Below are 20,827 nucleotides of genomic sequence, written 5' to 3'. Positions count from 1 at the left end.
TTTCCATGTATTTCCATTGTTGTCTTTTCCAAACTTTCATATTGGATTCTTTATGTTGCTCGTGCAATGGATTTGCAAATTTGTAAATCTACACAACTATTTCAAAACTGTAAGCAATATCAAAGAATGTAATTTAATCTAGGCCACTCTATTGTAATGATTACAGATTGAGTAAATTATGCATTAATTTATCTAGTGACTGTTGCAGGAACACTTTGTATAACGTGAGCCATATTACAAAATATAATCTGCATTTATGTTAGCTCATATTCTGTGAGGTATAGAACAATGAGAATGTACAGTGTCAAAATATTCTCCTCTATCGTGTAAAATAATTAAAATGCAGAATTTTCATTCATGCTAATGTACAATATTAATTTTCAAAAGGTAATTGTTGGGAACAGGATGCATAGCTGAAGGGTCTGTATAGTTTTTCACAGCCCCTGCTTTGACCATTCCTTCATCGTCTCCATTTCAGTCCTGCTCTCATGCTGACATCTCTGTTCCATGTTGCTGCAATGTTCCAGAGAAACCCAGGTTGTAGGAACAGCACCATGCTTTCCAATTAGACACTTTACAGCCTTGCGGACTCAACACTGAGTTCAACATCAAAACACTGTGGATGCTGGAAATCTGAAATAAAAAGAGAAAGAGCTGGAGAAACTCAGCAGATCTGTGGAAGCACCTGTGGAGAGAGAAACAGTTAACGTTTTTGTGTTCATCCATCCTTGCATTTCTGAGCTGGGTTTCTGACCCCACATATCCTCTCCATTGCAAAGATTAGTTCTGCACCATTGCCCTCCTCCAGCCTATTTCTACTTCAACTGTGCCTTTGTCAGCTCTCTGCTCAGCTAGTCCATTGTTCTATTGACTGATCACTCATCTTCAGCTCTCTGTGCACCTCGCCCCATTCTAACCTCTGCTCGGTTTCCTCCATGCAAGACTTGCTCACTCATCATTACGGCTTTCACTGACTCTAGCTCCCAATGTGTATCCCACTTAAAACTCTCAACCACCCCTATTTATTTTCACCTTATGATGAGCCATCGTTGCAGCAATAATGACAACTTACATTTATATGGTGCCTTCAGCATGGAAAACCAACACAGAGGCATAAACAAAAAAGCCAACACCAAGCAGAAGTGGCTGCCCAGCTTGGCGAAATGGCTGTGTTTTAAGGAGAGCCTTGAAAGTTGATTGGAGGAGGGATGTAAGAAAGGAATTCAAAACTGCTGGGCCCAAATGGATGAAGGCACAGGTGACATTTTGCAGAGCTGGAAGAGATTACAGAGATACTGGGGAGTGAATCGAAGTTGGTGGAGAATGTTAAATTTGATTCACAGGAATGGTTCCAGGGATGAGGAACTTCAGTTGTGAAGACAAGTTGGCGACATTGGGGCTGTTCTTCTAGGGGAAGATTTGACTGAGTCGTTCAATATCATGAGAAGTCTGGACAGAGTAGAAAGGGAAAAACTGTCTCCATTGATGAAAGGATTGAGAAAAAGAGGGACCCAGATTTAAGGCAATTGACAGAAGAATCAATGGCATCATGAGGAAAAACATTTGCATGCAGCAACTAATTAGGATTGGGAACACACTGCCAGAGAGAGCAGGCAAAAGCAATCGAAACTTTCAGGAGAGAATTGGATTATAAACTGAAAAGGAAGAATGTGCAGGGTTATGGGGAGAAAGCGGGACAGTGGCAATGGGGGAATTGGTCCTTTAGACAGCAGGGAAAGAAAGGACTAGCCAATTGACCTGCCTTTGTGCTGTAACTCTTCAATGTGACAATTAGTAAGTAGGAGCCAATGTTAGTCAGTAGGGATAGGGATGCTGGGTGAGTGAGACTTGGCTCTGAATGAGATACAGAAAGCAGAGTTTTCAATCAAAATACAGAAAATGAAGTTGGCTTGAAGCTTTATAATCATTGTGCCTGGAGGTGACAAGGACATGTTTGGGTGCTGCAATGGTAGGGAAGCCGGGCTAAGCGAGGAGGCAGGTGATTAGACATGGAAAGGTGGGACATGCCAGCTGCAAAATCCCATCAAAGCCAGACCCTGTAAGATCTTTAAGATCCTGAGGGGACTCGACTGGGTGGATGTCAAAAGGATGTTTTTTTTTGTGAGAGAAACTGGAACTAGGAATCATATTTTGAAAATAAGCTTTGCTGATTTAAAACGGGTGAGGAAACATTTTTCTTTCAGATGGTAGCGAGTCTTGGGAATTTCCTTCCTTAAAAGGCAGTGGATGCGGAATCTTTATGTATTTTTAAGGCAGAGATATATAGATTACTAATTACCAAGGCGATGAAATATTATTGGGATAAGCTGGAATATAGAGTTGCAGTTAAAATCAGATCAGCCATCGAATGGGGGAGCAGATTCAAAGGGCCGAGTGATCTACTCTTGTTCCTTGTTTGTATGTAGCATCCTGACTTGGAAGCAAATCACTGTCCTTCTGTCATTACTGGTTCAGAATCCTAGCACTAATGCTGTGGGTGTGTGTAAACCGCATGGGTCACTGTGATCCGAGAAGCGATTCGCAACCACCTTTTCTGGGACAGTTAGGGAAGAAGGACAACTGCCAGCCCATTGAGTGTCACCCAGATTTCGTGATCAAATTTGAGAAGAAAATTGTGAACTGTAATAAAATGATCCACCACTTCGCTCCAAAGCGTACATAAAACAAAAAAAAATTGGCACAGATTACTTAGACGATGGAGGGGGAGAAGGGAGGGTTGGTTAAAATTTAAACAAGAAAAAGATAAATAAAAGAGGGCAGTGCGCCTTTAAATCTGGGCTCGCAAGCCTGAGCTGTCAATCAAAGGCGCCCGGGAGAGGGGTAGGCATGGCCGCGGCGCTGACGTCACGGGACCAGCTGTCAATCAAACAGCCTAAGCTGCAGTTGTTGCTGAACAGCAAAGGAATCAGGCAGTGTACCTGAGGGAACATGGCGACAGCTACAGCAGGTAAGGGCTACCCATCGGATGCAACTGTCAAGCTTTTGTATCTGTGCGTATTTGAAGAAAGCATTTGCTCATTTGTGCTTTTCTGTTTCTGTTCGGCTTCAAACAACCCTTCCACTTGCAACAGAGGCAGAGATGCGTCAGAGGTTGCTGCGCACAGTCAAGAAGGAGGTGAGTGGATTTGTGTACATTGCAATGAAATGCAACCACCACGTAGTGACTTGGACACTCAGTGAGGAGCAGACTGTGCTTTTTAACAGCTGATACATCTTACAATGCAATACTGTTCTGGCACTCAGCTGTTGTCATGCAGCTTTTAACATTACTGGCAGGGATGGGGACACTTAGAATTGTTATTACCTTACAGTTGTCTTGCCTTTTATATAAAATGTTTCGTTCTATACTCATCTAGGTAGCATTATTGTCTCTGTCAGATTTTCGTTTCTGAGTGTGGATGTTTTACATTAATTTGAGGGAGTTCATGTAACCAGGTTAATTTTAAAATAAGAGCCGCCCCCCATGCATTTTAAACATAATATTGATATACATCATTGATATAAACATTATATTGATACACGTACATCACCTCACACTCACCGGATTCAGTACATCATTTTGGGGTGCAGGCACCTTGTCTGATTCTCCTGTGTTTGAAATTCGCATTAGGGTGGATAGGGGAGTGAGCAGGACAGCGTATGACTTATAGATGATAGTTGAAAATGTTCATACGCGTGGCGGTTTGCAGCGTTGCTGGCCAGCTTAGTTTTAGATATGAACATGTTTTTGTGCTGGGTGTAGAAAGTGGGAAATCAGATAATTTGGGAGAGGAGTGCTGTGCTAAGAGCCCACGTTGATTTATTGCTTGCGTGTTGACATGGAACACTTTGCACTTGACGTGTAGTCGATACATGTTGAATAGTACATGGTTGGGTGAATTCAAAACCTCATGCTGCCTGTGAATTTAAGTGGCTTGACTGGGCCCACAATTACATTTTTGCCTTTTAAAGTGTTTGCTATTGGGGTCCCTTTGACTAGGGCTGATGTGTTCATCCATGCTGTGAGCTTTGTAGCCCTTCACTGGGTCTCGTTAAACCGCTTGTAAAAGCATGGGTACACCGGAGACAGTACCAGCAGTGGGGATCCAGCTATGGAGTGGGGGATATGGCAGCTCATTTTCTACTTCCATTTCTTTCCCTTCCTCTGTTCGTGACACCTGCCGCTGTATATGCCCAAGATTTTTGTATCATCCCGAAGTATCTCCAGGGTATGTTTTATTGGTACCATCTGGTTAAGTTAATTAAATAAGGAACAGGGTATATTCCTGTGTGTATCAGTTGCCATGCAGCTGGAGACACTGCGAGCTGCGAGATGTGCATTCGGAAGCAATAAACACATTTTCAGGCAGACAGTAATTCAGATGTATGTGGGCACATCAGCACGGGTGATGGAAATAATTTTGAAAAATGTGTCATTGTGACTTATCATTGAGCGATGTTATCCAGTGCCATTAATAATGCTGCTATTGCTGATAAAGGAACAGAGAGAAAGAGCATAATGTGTGAAATGAAGCCTTATTCTTTTAGCTAAAACTGCGTTCGGCATTAGTGTGGTTCTTGGCTTGTTATTAGGGCTGGAAGAGTTGAAACGAATTATGAGAAGAGATAGCCTGTGTTGCCTGGAAGATAGAAGGAGAGGCTGATTTGGTTTGAGGTTTTTAGGATTTTGAAAAGAATTGTCATGTCAGGAGGGTGAATTCTTTTCAGAGCAGGAATAGATCGAAGGGACAAAATCTTTGAAATCCTAACCAGGTCATTCAGAAAGGACGCAACAAAACAAAGACTGGTACGGGACTGGACATATTTTCCACATAGAGTGGTGAATGCCAGCTCATTTGATCATTTCAAATACCTGGTGTATGTGGCTACTTAGCCAATGTATGGACTGCTGTGTGTGGTTAATGTTAAAATACTGATCAACCATTGGCCTCGCTGAATTTTGGAACAGGCTTGATGGGCTGAATGGCCTCCTGCTCCCATATACCGTATTTGGACATATTCAATAATGACCTGGAGCTGTTTGAATCTCGAGGCAGCTTTTGTGTCGTTGTAGGGAGCAGCTCAGAAATTGAGAATGCTGACGCTTTGCAATGTGGGAGGCATCACAGACCACGGAGACAGAATGTGTTACTCCAGGGAGAATTGTGTTTCTTGTCAGCTCCACTTGTTATGACACCATATTATTTGTTATTGGAAAATGGTTTAAAGGAATTTGAGCCATCAGAAATGATTTGTCTGTGGAGATTCTGGGTGTTTGTACCTCACTGCCAATCAGGAGTAAAGATCTCTGCTGCAAAAAGCAATACTGCAGATTCTAGCCCGTTTGATAATGTCAGCTCTGTAGCATCATCCTTTTTGATAGCAGTCTTTGGGTCTGGTGGGTTAATCCGTTGAATATAACTTACGCTGGTGGCTGATGGGATCATCATCATCATCATCATCATCATCTTATGCGGTGATGCATTTTGGTAGGAAGAACAGAGGAGCTGAATATAATTTAAATGGGGAAAGACTGCAGAAAGCTGCAGCACAGAAAGATTGGGGTGTCCTTGTGAAAGAATCATAAAAAGCTAGCATACGAGTTCTGTAGAGAAGATAAGTGGACTGTCAACCTTGATTTCGAAGGGAATTGGGTGTAAAAATAGGGAGATTTTGCTAAGATTATACAAAGCACGAGTGGAGTATTGTGAACGGTTTTCACCCCCTTATCTAAGGAAAGATGTACAGGGTTTGGAAATAGTCCAGGGAAGGTTCACTAGGAGGGATTGTTTTATGAGGAGAAGTTGAGTCGGTTAAGCCTGTACTCATTGGAGTTGAGAAGAGACATATACAGTTCTTTGTGGACTTGACAGGGTGGATACAGAGAAGTTGCTTCTCCTTGTGGGAGAGTCTAGGACCAGAGGACATCATCTCAGATCAATGGTTCTCACAGAGAGAGAAAGGAATTTCTCTTTTTTTCAAAGGGTAGTCTATCTTTAGCGAAGACCCAGCTGTCAAGGCTAGGTCATTAAGTATATTCAAGGCTGAGACAGACAGATTTTTAATCAGGGAGGGAATCAAGGGTTATGGGGGAAAAGGCAGAAAAGTGGAATCGAGGATTATCAGATCAGCCATCACCTCATTGAACGGTGGAGCAGATCGGATGGGCCGAATGGCCTGCTTCCACTGTTACATTCTTATGGTCTTATGGTTCATATTCCACGACAGGGTTGAACCTTTACAGCTGTCATCAAATTGACAGTCTTGGAATGTTTCCAGCTTCCCATTAGTGTAGGTTCAAGTGATCAGCCGTGATTGTAGGTTGGAGACCTCCTGTCTAGATAGTTATAATTTCATATTGTCATAACATGAAGACCTAGTGGCTGAAAGAGAAGTGCTGCCAATGTGCCAGCAATTAAATGTTAATTAAACCATCCAGCTTGGCAATCAGTGTAATGGCTGGTGCATTGGATACTGGTTAAACTTTAAGTCATATTTCATTTCATTTCATTTCATTTCAGAGGCTGCTTAGTGAGCAACACTAGTAGTAGTGCTGCAGTTTGCTCAGAGGCTAAGTTACTGTGGCAACATGTATTTTTACAAGCATGTTGTGGTCTGGAGCTATGGATAATGATGGCACTGGTTCCAGTATTCATGGGTGACCAGGAATCTCTCCTACTTTTAACGTCTGCTATAGGCTTGTGATGGATGGATTTATAGGTTGATACTTGATCTGTTTGGCCACTTTGTGAGTGCACCTTCCTTGGGGGCATGGGAGTCAATGGTTTTTTTTTTTTACAGGGCTAGTAACCCAGGGACCTGGATTAATGATCTGGCTGTGCATGGGTTCATAAGTTCCATCATGGTGGCTGGGAATTTAAATTAAAATAACTAAATACATTTGCAATAGGAAGCTGGTCTCAGTCATGGTGACTGTATAACTATTGGATTGTTGTAGAAACTGATCTGCTTCTTGTGGGAAGACAACCTGCCATGGTTTCCCGATCTGATCTGCATGTGACCGTCCATCTAGTGCATGACGCTGACTCATGACTGCCCTCTATAGGTCGTTCTGTTATATTCGAGAAAGTGGTGAACCGCCTTCTCAAGGAATGGGCAATAACTGATCAGTGATGACTATGTTGCTGATTGTAAAGAAACCTTTTCAGTAAATAAAAGAAGCATCAAAACTAACTTCATATTGAGGCAAGTATCTGAGCACTGTGATGCTTATTTAGACCAGAAGATGGAGTGCTCCAGTTTCCTCTCTCAGTCCAAACATGTGCAGGCCAGGTGGATTGGCCGTGATAAATTACCCTGTAGTGTTGAGGGACGTGTAGATTAGGTGGGTTATAGGGGGATGGGTCTGGGTCGGCTGCTCTGAGGATTGGTGTGGACTTGTTGGGCCGAAGGGCCTGTTTCCACACTAGGGATTCTATGATTCTATGAGTAGAAGTAGGCCATTCAGCCCATTGAGTCTTCTCTGCCATTCAATGAAGTCATGGCTGATCTGATAATCCTCAACTCCACGTTCCCGACTTCTCCCTATATCCCTCAATTCCCTTCCTGATTATAATCTATCACAGCTTTTTAATACCTGAGGCTATTTGTGGTGGCTTCAGTCAGTCATGTTCACAAATACTTTATATTCTTAGAGAATACTCAGTTTCTTTTTACAGGTTGATCCCCTACTTTTGGCCAAAAAAAATCAAAATTCGTTTGACTTATTAACCATTTTCCAATGAAGTTTGACTCTCCCTGCTACTATCCTTCCCATTCGAAGGCAGTGTTCAACTACTGTTGAATGCACAGAATGGTACAAATACTTTTTGGGTCCTGTTATTTCATTTTTGGGTGTGTGCTTGGTAGAAAACGTAGAAAATAGGAGCAGAAATGGGCCATTTTAGTTCCTCAAGCCTGCTCCACCATTCGATATGATCACGGCTAATCATCCAACTTAGTTTTGCTCCATACCCTTTGATCCTTTGTCCGTAAAAACTATATTTAACTCCTTTGCAAAAAACATTCAATGTTTTGGCAGAGGTTTCCATGGGTTCCCCACTCTTTAGATACAAAATTTCTGCTCATCTCAGTCCTAAATTGTCTATCCTGTATCCTTAGACTGTGACCTCTGGCTCTGGACTCTGTGGCCATCGGGAACATCGCTTCCTGCATTTACCCTGTCTAGTTATGTAAGAATTTTCTACGTTTCTATGATATTCCATCGCCACCCCATTTTTCTAAACTCCAGTGAATATAGTCCCTACTGATCCAATCTCTCTCCATATGTCAGACCTGCTACCCCAGGTATCAGTCTGGTAAACCTTTGTTGCATTCCCTCTGTAGCCAGGGCATCCTTCCTCAGATATGGAGACCAAAGCTGTACACCATACCCCAGGTGTGGTCTCAGCAAGGCCCCTGTACAATTGTAGAAAGACCTCTCTGGAAGTGGTCTCTGGCTTGGCAGCTCTGCTTGACTGCAGAGATCATGGGCGTGGGCTGAAATTCAAACTCATTTCTCATCACTTCCCATGTATAAGTCAACCCCCTACCTATTGACCAAATATTTTAGTATCACAAGCTGGAATTTACATGAGCTGTACAGTAGATGTGTTTACTCCCTGATTGTAAAAACACAGCGATCTATTTGACACTAAGTCCCTAGCACCGGGAGGAGTTCTGGTTTGAACTCTGCTCTGTGCTGTCTCAACTGATCTCAGCAAGGGAGATTGGCACCAGTGTCGCTGGTAAATAAACAGTGTATAAAGCATGAGTAGGCCTCCTGCCGCTTGCTTCGCCCAGAGATTCCTGCATATTATGTGTGAAGGTTGACCCAAAGTGAGACCAGGTCCAGCTCCCATCAGGCTCGGAGGGACATGTTGGCACTGCCATATGCCGATGAAGAACAGCCATTTGTCTGAGCTAGCAGAAGCTAGTTGGAGGTGGCCAAACCTCACCAGAGCATGGATCAGGAGGGTGACTGGGTAAAGTCAGCAATATGAGAGCAGGTTGTGGGTCTCCCTACCGTATGTGGACTGCAGTGGTTCAAGAAGGCAGCTCACCACCATCTTCCCAAGGGACAGGTAATAAACTTTGCAGTGACGCCTACATTCCACATGTGAGTTTAAAAAAAACAGTTGCTTTGTCTTGGACCTTCGGTACAGTGTTTGCCAAAATGAGCTTTCAGGTCTCTAATCCTGCAGACAAAAACAACCCTCGTTCTTGGAAACAGAGGAGGAGTCTTGACTCAATCTCAGAAACATTTGGTGAAGCCCCTTGTGATTGTTTTTCTCCACCCCGCCTTCCCTAGTGCCCTTCACCTTCCCCGTCCACCTGACTCAGCGCCCTGCTCCAGCCTCCAGGCCCTGGTGATGAGTGCTGTTGTTTATAGAAAAGCTGCATTGCTCACAGAGTCTAAGCCGTGAGTGTTTGTGCATTTCCAGAATATTGCTGCATGCTGGTTTCAGACCTGAGCAGTGATTTTGTTTGACTGTTACTGAATATGAATTGCAACAATGCAGTGAATTGCCAGCACTCTGTGGGGGTTGAAAACCATTCAGATAGGATCTACTGGGCAAACTCATCTCTATCGTGTCACCCAGGAGTAGCCTGATGTGTCATCACCATTAAAGGCTGATTCTTATCCTTGTCCATACTGGGAGCAATATCTTAACCCCCATGGATCCCCCCGTATGGGGTAAATGGTAGTGGGAACAAAGTTGTCTTTTGGTACCTCACTCATTCATCGTCATTGGCAACAGTTATCCTTTGATTTGAGCGGTGTTGTGCACCACATGAAATCTTTGTGGGGCAAGACGTCCACAAGGTAGTGGGATTCTGAGTGTAAGATTTGCGTCCTTTTTCCTCTGCCGTTGCCCTGCGCCATGGCTCAGATGTTGTGACTCAAAGTGGGATGCAGCTTGATGGACAAGTTGTCGCTATTTTGATCTTGCTCTTGCACTTAGAAGTGCTTCATTGTGTCCTCGTTGGAACTTTGGCCACTTGAGTGTTGAGAGGACAGGATCTGGTGGGGGAGAATGTTGTCAACTCTGCAGTGCCCAGATCATTGAAGTTGGTTTTTCTGCATGAGTTTTGCCTGCGCTCTTGCGGGGTTAGCTTCAAGAAAGACACCATTTTTCAATGGTTCTTCCACTAATCCTGGAGGAGGCATTGCTGATGAAATCTCTGTATTGTTGTAGGTGTCAGGCCATATCTCCCCACAGTTCAGGAGCTTGGCGATAACCACCACTTCCTGCACTTCAACTACTGTTAACTTCACATGCTCAGTGCCCTGGTTAGTCGCAGGCTGTGTGAATGTGCCTGGTCCATCACTGGTGGCCTTTTGAGACGTGTGTCTGGTGAGGAATGGAGAAATGCACAACATATTCCTGAGTTTCTCCTTAGACCGGTTTTGGAGAGAGAATATTGGGCTGTTCTCCTTCATCTGTTCTGTCATGGAGGACTTAGTTGTCAGTCAAATCCAAGGAAAAAAATGGTCAAGAGTAAAGTTATTTGCATTCATCGACCTGACTCTATATAAGTCATGAGGTTCTGTGGATCTGAATGTCCAAGATATTTTCTCACCATCCTGCGCCTATTTTGTGGTAATCTGACTGTAATTGCCTTGACCTGAAACAGATGCCTTCAAAATCTGCCTTTACAAAGGAAGCAGATGCTGCCCAGAACATTGTTTGTTTCAACTTCCTCCTCCGTGACAGAGAGTGCTGGAGAAATTTACTGGGTCTGGCAGCATCTATGGAGAGAGAAACATTAATGTTTCGAGTCCAGTATGGGTTGTGAAGAAGAGTTACTGGATTTGAAAATTAACTCTGCTGAGCTCCAGGTTTCCCAAACTAAACAAGTCCCACTTGCCTGCGTTAGGCCCATGTCCCTCTAAACCTTTCCCATCCATGTACCTGTCCAAATGTCTTTTAAATTTTGTGCCTTACCTGCATCTGTTCATTCCATATATGCGCAACCCTGTGTTGTGTGGAATAATGTTGCCCCTCAGGTCCTTTTTAAATCTTTCTCCTCTCACCTTAACATTATGCCCTCTAGTTTTGAACACTTACCCCCCGCCGCCCCCAAAAACCCTAGGGAGAAGACCTTTGCTATTCACCTTATCTTTTCCTGTCATGAATTTATAAACCTCTATAAGGTCATTTCTCAACCTCCTATGCTGCAAGGAAAAGATTCCCAGCCTATCCAGCCTCTCCTTACAACTCAAACCCTTCCGTCCCGGTAACATCCTTGTAAATATTTTCTGTACCCTCTCCAATTTAATAATATCCTTCTTGCAGCAGGGTGACCAGAATTGTACACAGCACTCCAGAGGTGTCTTTGCCAACGTTCTGTACAACCTCAACATGATGTCCCAACTCCTATACTTGGTGGTCTGTGCAATGAAGGCAAGTGTGCTCAACGCCTTCTTAACCACCCTGTCTCCTGTGATACAAATTTCAAGGAACTATGGACCTAACGGGCTCAGAACAATGCCAAGGTTTTATGTGACAAGTGGTAATGTTGCTGCGGTTCTGTAAAAGGGAAAGTCAGAGAGGCTGCTTCCCTCTCATTAGCCTTCCATCAGGAGTGATGTCCATTTACAATAATGTGTGGTTGATGTTCTCACCGTGGGGAGGAAGCAGTTTAAGCACTCCCAGAAAAGTACAAGTGCAGAATGGTGCTAAGTGAATAATGGATGGTCAGAGGGGAGTCACAGAGGTGTGAAGTGGCCAAGCCATAATTGTACAGGATGGAGGTGGTAAAAGGTTTTAGAAGCTCTCTTTGGTGTGGTTTGTTTTAGAGCATTTTAAGTGCTTTCCATTCCTGCTCCTGTTTTATAAGCAGGGGCCATTACCAACCCCAGTGGGTGGACTGTGCAGCTGAGGCCGCTGGAAGTTGCCATGGCAACCTGTGGAAGATGATGCCCACAGCATCCATGTGACAGTATAATGGAGGCCCTCATATCAGAAGAGTCAAAATACGGGAGGAAATATTTAGTTTGCTGAGGGCAGCCATGGTTTTGAAAGAATTTATCATTTGAAGCATGCGTTTGCTGTATCTGGTTTGGCTTCTGTTTTGAAAAATTTGTGCCTTTTCTCCTCTTGTTAAGGCGTTTGCCTCTTGCTCGGTTGCAGTTCCTTTTGGAAGAAATAATTGCTCATCACTTATGGCTAAGGGGCCAACCATTAACCGCTTTCTATTTCACATTCACCGAATAGGATCGAGAGGAACAACAGTTTGACTTCAAACTATTTTCTTCTGAAGTTGCAGTCTCTCACCTTCCATCTTAATCCTTAGAGTCCAGGTATCATTTGGATGTATATCTGCACTGCACTCCCTCCAAGGACAGAATATCTGATCTGAGGTGTGGTGCCCCGAACTGCTCACAGTCTTTCAGATGTGGTCTGACCAGGGTCAAAACGTGGCATTTACCTACGGCAAAGTGGCACCTTATCAAGGACAACTAGGGATAGGCAATAAGTGCCTACCAGCCAGTGACCCCTGTCCTACAAGCGTGTAGGTTGTGCGTTCCTGATCCTAACCACTCACTGGGTAAAAACATTTTCTTCCTGTCACTGGCGCTTCTTTTGCCATTCACCTTACATTGAGAACTGGAAGACACCAATCTTTGGCCAAAAAGGGGGACGGTTTCTGCTACCTGCTGTGACCAGGTCTCTTGTCATTTGGAACATCCCTCTTTAAATCGCCTCTCAGTCTTCACTTCTACAAGGAGAACAGCCTCCCTACATCCCTACAGCACAGTGGCTCAGCGGTTAGCACTGCTGCCTCACAGCGCCAGGGACCCACGTTTGATTCCACCCTCGGGCAACTGTTTGTGTGGAGTTTGCACATCCTCCCTGTGTACTCGTGGGCTTCCTCCGGGTGCTCCGGTTTCCTCCCACAGTCCAAAGACGTGCAGGCTAGGTGGATTGGCCATGCTAAATTGCCTGTAGTGTTCAGGGATGTGTATATTAGGTGGGTTACATGAGGATGGGTCTGGGTGGGATGCTCTTAGGCGGGGCGGTGTGGATGTGTTGGGCCGAAGGGCCTGTTTCCACACCGTAGGGGTTCAATGATCTGTGATCCATTCCCCGGAATCCCGTCTGCAGGTTCCCATTCTTGCAGGGTATTCTGAATTAGATCCATGCTTCAGTTGAGGTGGGAACAGTGTTTCGCACAGGTTTATCACAGTGTCCTTGTTTTTGTACTCTCTGGCCGTACTTAAAAAGCTCAGGGTGCTGTATGTTTGATAGACCACTTCCTCCACCTGCCCCAGTGATTTGTGCCGTTGATCCTGCTCCAGTTCGCATCGGGAGCATCAGCGATCCTGTCGGGAAACCGTTGTAGCTGCATGGGTTGCTGTTTAAATCTGGTGGCCCCACGAGGGGATCTGACAGTTTGCGCTGAGCCTGTCGAATAAAAGAACAGACATCTGGATGAGCCAAACAGGAAAAGTCTGGCGCTCCCTCTTCAGAATCGATTGGGAGCTTCGAGAAAGAAGAATGAAGAAAGAGGGCTAATTTTGGAACGGCGAATGTTCACATTCAGGGGATATTCTTGCTGAGCTGAGGGTTTGGATGGTGTTCTCTAAACGGAAGGGCGCCATATCTCGCTCAGCCTCTTGTATGTTCCTTGCTGCCTGTCCTTCTGTTCATTGCCTTGATGGTGGACTAGGAGCAGTCAGACTCTAGTTTGACCCTGAGATAGTAGGAACTGCAGATGCTGGAGAATCTGAGATAACAAGGTGTAGAGCTGGATGAGCACAGCAGGCCAAGCAGCATCAGAGGAGCAGGAAGGCTGACGTTTCGGGCCTAGACCCTTCTGAGCCAATGGCTATTGGAATGAGCTATGACCTTTCTCCAACTCCAACAAGAGCGGCTCGCGTTTATGGACCCTTCTTCAGTTCTGAGGAGGGGTCACCGGACCCGAAACGTTAACTCTGTGTTTTTCCTTCACAGATGCTACCAGACCTGCTGAGCATTTCCAGCAACTTCTGTTTTGTTTCGCCCTTGTGGAGCATCCTCTGTGCATTGCAACATCCTAAAGGTACTTTTCAGGAATGTTTACCCGTTAAGATATGGCAGTGAGCCATATAAGGTGGTATTCCTCTTGAGTTCTCTGCCTGTGGGTAGATCTGACTCACCATGCCATGATCTCATTCTCCGTTACGGTTAGCATCAGGGCAGGAAGTAAATCCCAAATCCATCCCAGCCAGAATGGGCGTTGAACTCCGTGGTATTGACATCAATCTGGCCACCCAACCAACTGGCCACCTGTGTAGGCCGAGTTGCCATAGCAACATACACCTTTCCAGACACGTTGTGGCCAGGGGCTCTGGGACGTGCTGGATGTAGGAGGAGGCTCCAATGTTCTTTCCTTCACTTGGCTAATCCAGGACCTCTCGTGCACACACTCCTCGCTGTCGGTCAACATGTACAAGTTTATACTCTGCCTGTTTGGTCAAATTCTGAACACATCCCCTTGCCCATCCCAGGGATGGGACTTGAGCCTTGGACCATTTGACTCACAGGCACAGGCACTACCCCTTGACTTTAGGACAGGCAAGTAAAGGCTGGCTTTTCTGGGAATGTCTTAAAGGAAGCGAGAGAAGGAGTGAGGTTCAGGGAGGGAATTCTTGGATGAGATCAGAGAAGCTAACTCTGGGAAGGGATTGAGGCTGGGCTGTTGCTGCACACCTCATTGGCAGATCAAGTAGCGGCATTAACAGCTGAGCCAATGAGTATGGAAGGAAGCACTCATTTCTCAGGTACTGCGGGTCACTTTAGCTCAGTTGGTTTGCGAAGCAGTGTGATGCCAACAACATGGGTTCAGCTTCCATCGCAAGTTGAGGTTGCCGTGAAGGACTCTCCTTCTCAACCTTTTCCCCTCGCCTGAGGCCAGCTGACCCTCGGGTTAAACCACCACCAGTTGTCCCTCAGTAATGAGAGAGCAGCCCTGTGGCGACTTGGCTTGACTTGATATGGCCACTGTGTGTGTGTGTGTGTGTGTGTGTGTGTGTGGTTTGGGGGGGGGGGGGGGGTGATGGGGAGTTGGGGGAGCAGGAGATTGAAGATTGACAGCTAACAGATGCACGCAGATACTTTAGTTCCCCAGCCGCGAATCGTGCTGGTCGCTACAAAGCCAGGTCATTGAAATAGCATGGGAATAATTGACAGAAATAGCTCTGTAGGTGGTCATTGAAGAATGAGCCAAACGAAGGAATTAAATATTTATAGTTTTTTTTCAATTGCAGATTGAATGCAAGTCAGGCAACATTCCATCTAAATGAGACTACAAGTTATTAATGAGGCCCTTAGAGAAACTGGATTTTAATTTATTGTTGCTTTGTGCTAGTGGCAATCTTGAGCCTTTCTATTTGCCGACTTTTCTGCCTATTGCTTCCTGCAGTTTAAGAGCAAGAACTGGGATCCCATCCCATGCCTGCAGAATAAATCTAAGAGGTCAGCAATGTGCACACCTGCCCTGTGTGATCGGAGGAATTATCAATAGCACATGATTCAACCAATAGGGACATCGCCACTGAACCTGGTCCTGATGCCTGCACAAGAACACTTTCCAGTGAGTCTGAGTGCCCACTGGGCATTGTGCCTTCACCCTCACATTGCCAGATATTTCAGCATCCGTCCGTGCATGGCATTAAGTTTTGCAGATCTCACTTGCGGCGTAAAAAAACGAGGAGCGGGGGTGGCATTCGGTGTGAATCCGCCTGGGAATTGCATCTTCAATCCCCTGTTTTCCCCCTTCCAAAGATCCTCCATTAGCTCCCTGGCCCAAGAGCAACATACTCTCCACATTTCCCCACCCCATGCTATTTCCACTATCTCTGCAGGACACTGGGTGGCAGTTGTAGGGCTGGGGGAGGTGACGGGGGAAATATTGTCTCCAGTCAGCCTCAGCAGTGGCTACGTTCAGCACTCCATGGGAAATCTGACCCCAAATGTTCACCATGCTAGAATTTCTTCCATCACTCCTCTCTGTTGTTGTCATTATAGTGATGTTTCATAGTTCTGCTTACTTCAGATTCATGTCCGTTACCAAATCATTGAAATTTCAGTGTTTTTACATGATAAAAAGCAGGCCCAACTGCAGCATCTGTTAGAGGAAGTTTCCAATCTTGTCCGTGTGAGTCGATGAAGAGCTATCCAGCCTCGTTCTGGTCTGCAACCCTCCATCATTTCCATTAGAGATCATAGTCCTTGTGACTGAGAGGTTCTGCTTCTGCCAGTCTTCCCAGCAGAGGGCTCCACCCTCCACATCAAAAGATTTCCCCCATCTCCTGCCTAATGCTTTTGCCCAATTACTTTTAACCTATGCCCAGGGGTTTTGATCTCCCTGCTAAAGTAAATAGATCAATCATCTCTATTTACTGGACCTAGGCCATTGATAATTCTTTTCATTTCAATTAAGGCCCCTCTAAGCCTCATGTATTCAAAGGAAAATGGCCCCAATCTGTCCAGTCTTTCCTCACGGCTATAATTTTCCCATCCTGGAAACATCCTTGTAAATTTCCAGTGCACCTTGTCCAGTACAATTCCATCCTTCCTGTAAAATGATGACCAGGACCTTATGTTGCACCAAGCTGGTGTGACTGGTGTTGGGTACAGTTCCAGCACAAACTCCTCGCTCTTATATTCTGTGCTTCAACTAAACCATGTGCTTTTTCTTATCCACCTAATCAACTTGCCCTGCTCCCGGTCTTATGTTGTGGTACCAACCACTGGCGGTTTGTGCTTGGGGAATTTGCTGCCCCAACCCTTCTGTTTTTAGATATCTTTAATCAATCTGTTCAGAAATGTTTCTACACATCTTTGGAGCAAGTGGGACTCGACCCTGGGCCTCCTGACTCAGAAGTAGGGACACTACCCCACTGCACCACATGAGCCCATCAATCTTCCTTTACTGCTCTTTTAAGCACACTTAAAATCAGTGAGATCATGCCAATATCTCACCACTCCTCCTACCCTGGAGCACTCTACTGAAAATACAAACCATTGGCCAACAGAAACTTACAGAAAGTAATGGAAACTTACCAAATTGAAATAACATTGGCCCGGGGTAATGATGCATCCAGCTCTTGTAGTGCCTACTGATCTCTAAAGGCAACCTTCATTTTCTGTGCAGAGCCTTAAGAGCCTATCTAATTAGCAACAGGGCAGAATAAACTATTATTGGGTCTTAATATGAAGAGGCACTTGTCTTACACAGCAAGTTTATTGCATGGTAAGAATAGGTACAAAGAACATAAGAACTAGCAGCAGGAGTAGGCCGTCTGGCCCTTCGAGCCTGCTCTGCCATTCATTAAGATCACGGCTGATCTTTTCGTGGACTCAGATCCACTTACCCGCGTTCTCACCGTATCCCTTAATTCCTTTATTGTTCAAAAAAATATCTACCTTATCTTTAAAAACGTTTACTGAAGTAGCGTCAACTACTTCACTGGGCAAGGAATTCCATAGATTAACAACCCTCTGGGTGAAGAAGTTCCTTCTCAATTCAGTCCTAAATCTGCTCCCTCTAATCTTGAGGCTATGCCCTCTTGTCCTAGCTTCACCTGCCAGTGGAAGCATCCTCTCTACTTCTATCTTATCTATTCCCTTCATAATTTTATATGTTTCTATAAGATCCCCCCTCAATCTTCTGAATTCCAATGAATATAATCCCAATCTACTCAGTCTCTCCTCATAAGCCAACCCCCTCAACTCTGGAATCAACCTAGTGAACCTCCTTTGCACCCCCTCCAGTGCCAGTACGTCCTTTCTCAAGTAAGGAGACCAAAACTGCGCACAGTACTCCAGGTGTGGCCTCACCAGCACCTTGTACAGCTGCAACATAACCTCTCTGCTTTTAATCTCAATCCCTTTAGCAATGAAGGACAAAATTCCATTTGCCTTCCTAATTACTTGTTGTACTTGCAGACCTACTTTCTGTGATTCATGCACAAGGACACCCAGGTCCCTCTGCATAGCAGCATGCTGCAACTTTTTACCATTCAAGTAATAATCCTTTTTACTATTACTCCTACCAAAATGTATGACTTCACATTTATTTACACTGTATTCCATCTGCCAGACCTTTGCCCACTCACTCAATGTATCTATGTTCCTCTGCAAAGTTTCACAGTCCTCTGCACACTTTGCTCTGCCACTCATCTTAGTGTCATCTGCAAACTTTGACACCCTACACGTGGTCCCCAGCTCCAAGTCATCTATATAAATTGTAAATAATTGCAGTCCCAACACCGATCCCTGAGGCACACCACTAGTCACTGGCTGCCAGCTAGAATAGCACTCATTTATCCCCACTCTTTGTTTCCTGTTAGTCAACCAATCCTCTATCCATGCTAATACTTTACCCTTAACGCAATGCATCCTTATCTTATGCAGTAGCCTCTTGTGTGGCACCTTGTCGAAGGCCTTTTGGAAATCTAGGTACACCACATCCACTGGGTCCCCATTGTCCAACTTGCTCGTAATGTCTTCATAGAATTCCAAAAGATTTGTCAAGCATGACGTGCCCTTCATGAGCCCATGCTGCGTCTGCCCAACGAGACAATTTCTATCAAGATGCCTTGCTATTTCTTCCTTGATAATAGACTCGAGCATCTTCCCCACTACAGAGGTTAAGCTAACCGGTCTATAATTCCCCATCTTTTGTCTACTTCCCTTTTTAAACAGTGGCGTCACATTTGCTGTTTTCCAATCTGCTGGGACTGCCCCAGAGTCCAGCGAATTTTGGAAAATTACCGCCAGTGCACCTGCTATTTCTCCCGCCATCTCTTTTAGTACCCTGGGATGCATTCCATCAGGGCCAGGAGACTTATCAATCCTTAGCTCCATTAGCTTGTCCAACACTACCTCTTCTGTAATAATGATTGTTTCCAGGTCCTCACCTACCTTCATCTCTTTGTCTATTACTGGCATGTTATTAGTGTCCTCCACTGTGAAGACCGATACAAAATACCTGTTCAAAGCTTCGGCCATTTCATCATATCCCATAACTTAATTCCCCTTCTCATGCTCTAAAGGGCCAATGTTTACTTTAGCCACTCTTTTTCGTTTTATATATTTATAGAAACTTCTGCTATCTGTCTTTATATTCTGTGCTAGTTTTTTCTCATGTTCTATCTTACTTTTCTTTATAGCTCTTTTTGTGGCTTTCTGTTGACCTTTTAAAGTTTTCCCAATCTTCTAGTTTCATGCTGTTTTTGGCCACTTTGTATGCCTTCTCTTTCAATTTGATAGCCTCCCTTATTTCTTTAGACACCCATGGCAGATTACCCCTTTTCTTACAGTCCTTCCTTTTCACTGGAATATACTTTTGCTGAGCACTTCGAAAAATTGATTTGAAAGTCCTCCACTGCTCATCAACTGTCCCACCATAAAATCTTTGTTTCCGGTCTACTTTAGCCAAGTCCTCCCTCATTCTATTGTAGTTCCCCTTGTTCAAGCACAGGACCCTGGTATTGGATTTTATCTTCACACTCTCCATCTGTATTCTAAATTCAACCATACTGTGATCACTACTTCCAAAAGGATCCCTCACTATGAGGTCATTAATTATTCCTGTCTCATTACACAGGACCAGATCTAGGATAGCTTGCTCCCTCGTCAGTTCCATTACATACTGTTCAAGAAAACTATCGCAGATACACTCCACGAACTCCTCCTCAAGGCTACCCTGACCGAGCTGGTTTGACCAATCTACATGTAGATTAAAATCCCCCATGATAATTGCCGTACCATTTTTACAGGCATTAGTTATTTCTTTGTTTATTGCCTGCCCCAATGTGACGTTATTATTTGGTGGCCTATAGACTACGCCTATCAGTGACTTTTTCCTCTTAGAATTTCTAATTTCTACCCAAATGGATTCAACGTCATTCTCCATAGAACCTATATCATCTCTCAGCACCGCCCTGATGTCGTCCTTAAATATCAGAGCTACACCACCTCCCTTACCTTCCTGTCTGTCCTTCCGAATAGTCTGGTACCCTTGGATATTTAACTCCCAGTCGTGACCATCCTCGAGGAGATTATCCTCGAGGACCTGTTCCTTAATTTCGTTTCTAGTGCTTGATAATCCCCAAACAGGTCCTCCATTCTAGCCTTGCCTATGTTGTTAGTCCCAACGTGGACCACAACAACTGGATCCTCCCCCTCCTGCTCCAATATCCTTTCAAGCCGGTCAGAGATGTCCTGCACCCTGGCACCGGGCAGGCAACACACCATGCGGGACTCCCAATCTGGCTTGCAAAGGATACTAACTATCCCCCTAACTATAGAATCCCCTATAGCTACCACTTGTCTTTTTGCTCTCCCCTCTTGAATGGCCTTCTGCACCATGGTGCCATGATGAGCTGGCTCATCCTCCCCGCAGCCCTTTTCCTTATCCACACAGGGAGCAAGTATCTCGTACCTGTTGGATAAGGTCAAAAGCTGAGGCTCCTCCACTCCTGAACTCAGGATCCCCCTACCTGCCTCACTTGCAGTCACACCCTGTTGCCCCTGATCACTAACTGAATTTGAATTACTTAATCTACCAGGTGTGACTGCCTCCTGAAACAAAGCACCAAGTAACTCTCCCCCTCCTGGATGTGCCGCAGTGTTTGAAGCTCAGATTCCAGATCTTCAACCTTGAGCCGGAGTTCTTCCAGCAACCAACACTTGCTGCAGATGTGGTCACTGCCGTTCACAATGGGATCAGCCAGCTCCCACATCATACAGCTGCAGCACATCACCTGCCCAGCCATCTCTACTTAGTTAATTACTTTATTACTTTATCTCAATTTATGAGTTAAATACTT

At 44.8% G+C, this 20,827-nt stretch overlaps 1 protein-coding gene across 1 annotated transcript in view; it reads left to right on the top strand.

The window, feature by feature from the left end:
- Nucleotides 1–2,915: 2,915 nt before the first annotated feature.
- Nucleotides 2,916–20,827, top strand: part of sgsm1a (small G protein signaling modulator 1a) — a 110,111-nt gene continuing 92,199 nt past the window's right edge. Inside the window, 2 exon segments of the mRNA XM_048611492.1 lie at nt 2,916–2,968; nt 3,093–3,136. Coding sequence (XP_048467449.1) covers nt 2,950–2,968; nt 3,093–3,136 — 63 coding nt within the window. The 5' untranslated portion in view covers nt 2,916–2,949.

The sequence above is a fragment of the Rhincodon typus genome, chromosome 24, assembly GCF_021869965.1.
Source record: "Rhincodon typus isolate 14 chromosome 24, sRhiTyp1.1, whole genome shotgun sequence".
Taxonomy (NCBI): Eukaryota; Metazoa; Chordata; class Chondrichthyes; order Orectolobiformes; family Rhincodontidae; genus Rhincodon; species Rhincodon typus.
The sequence above is the reverse complement of the archived record's forward strand: the minus strand, read 5'-3'. Positions and strand labels throughout refer to the sequence as shown.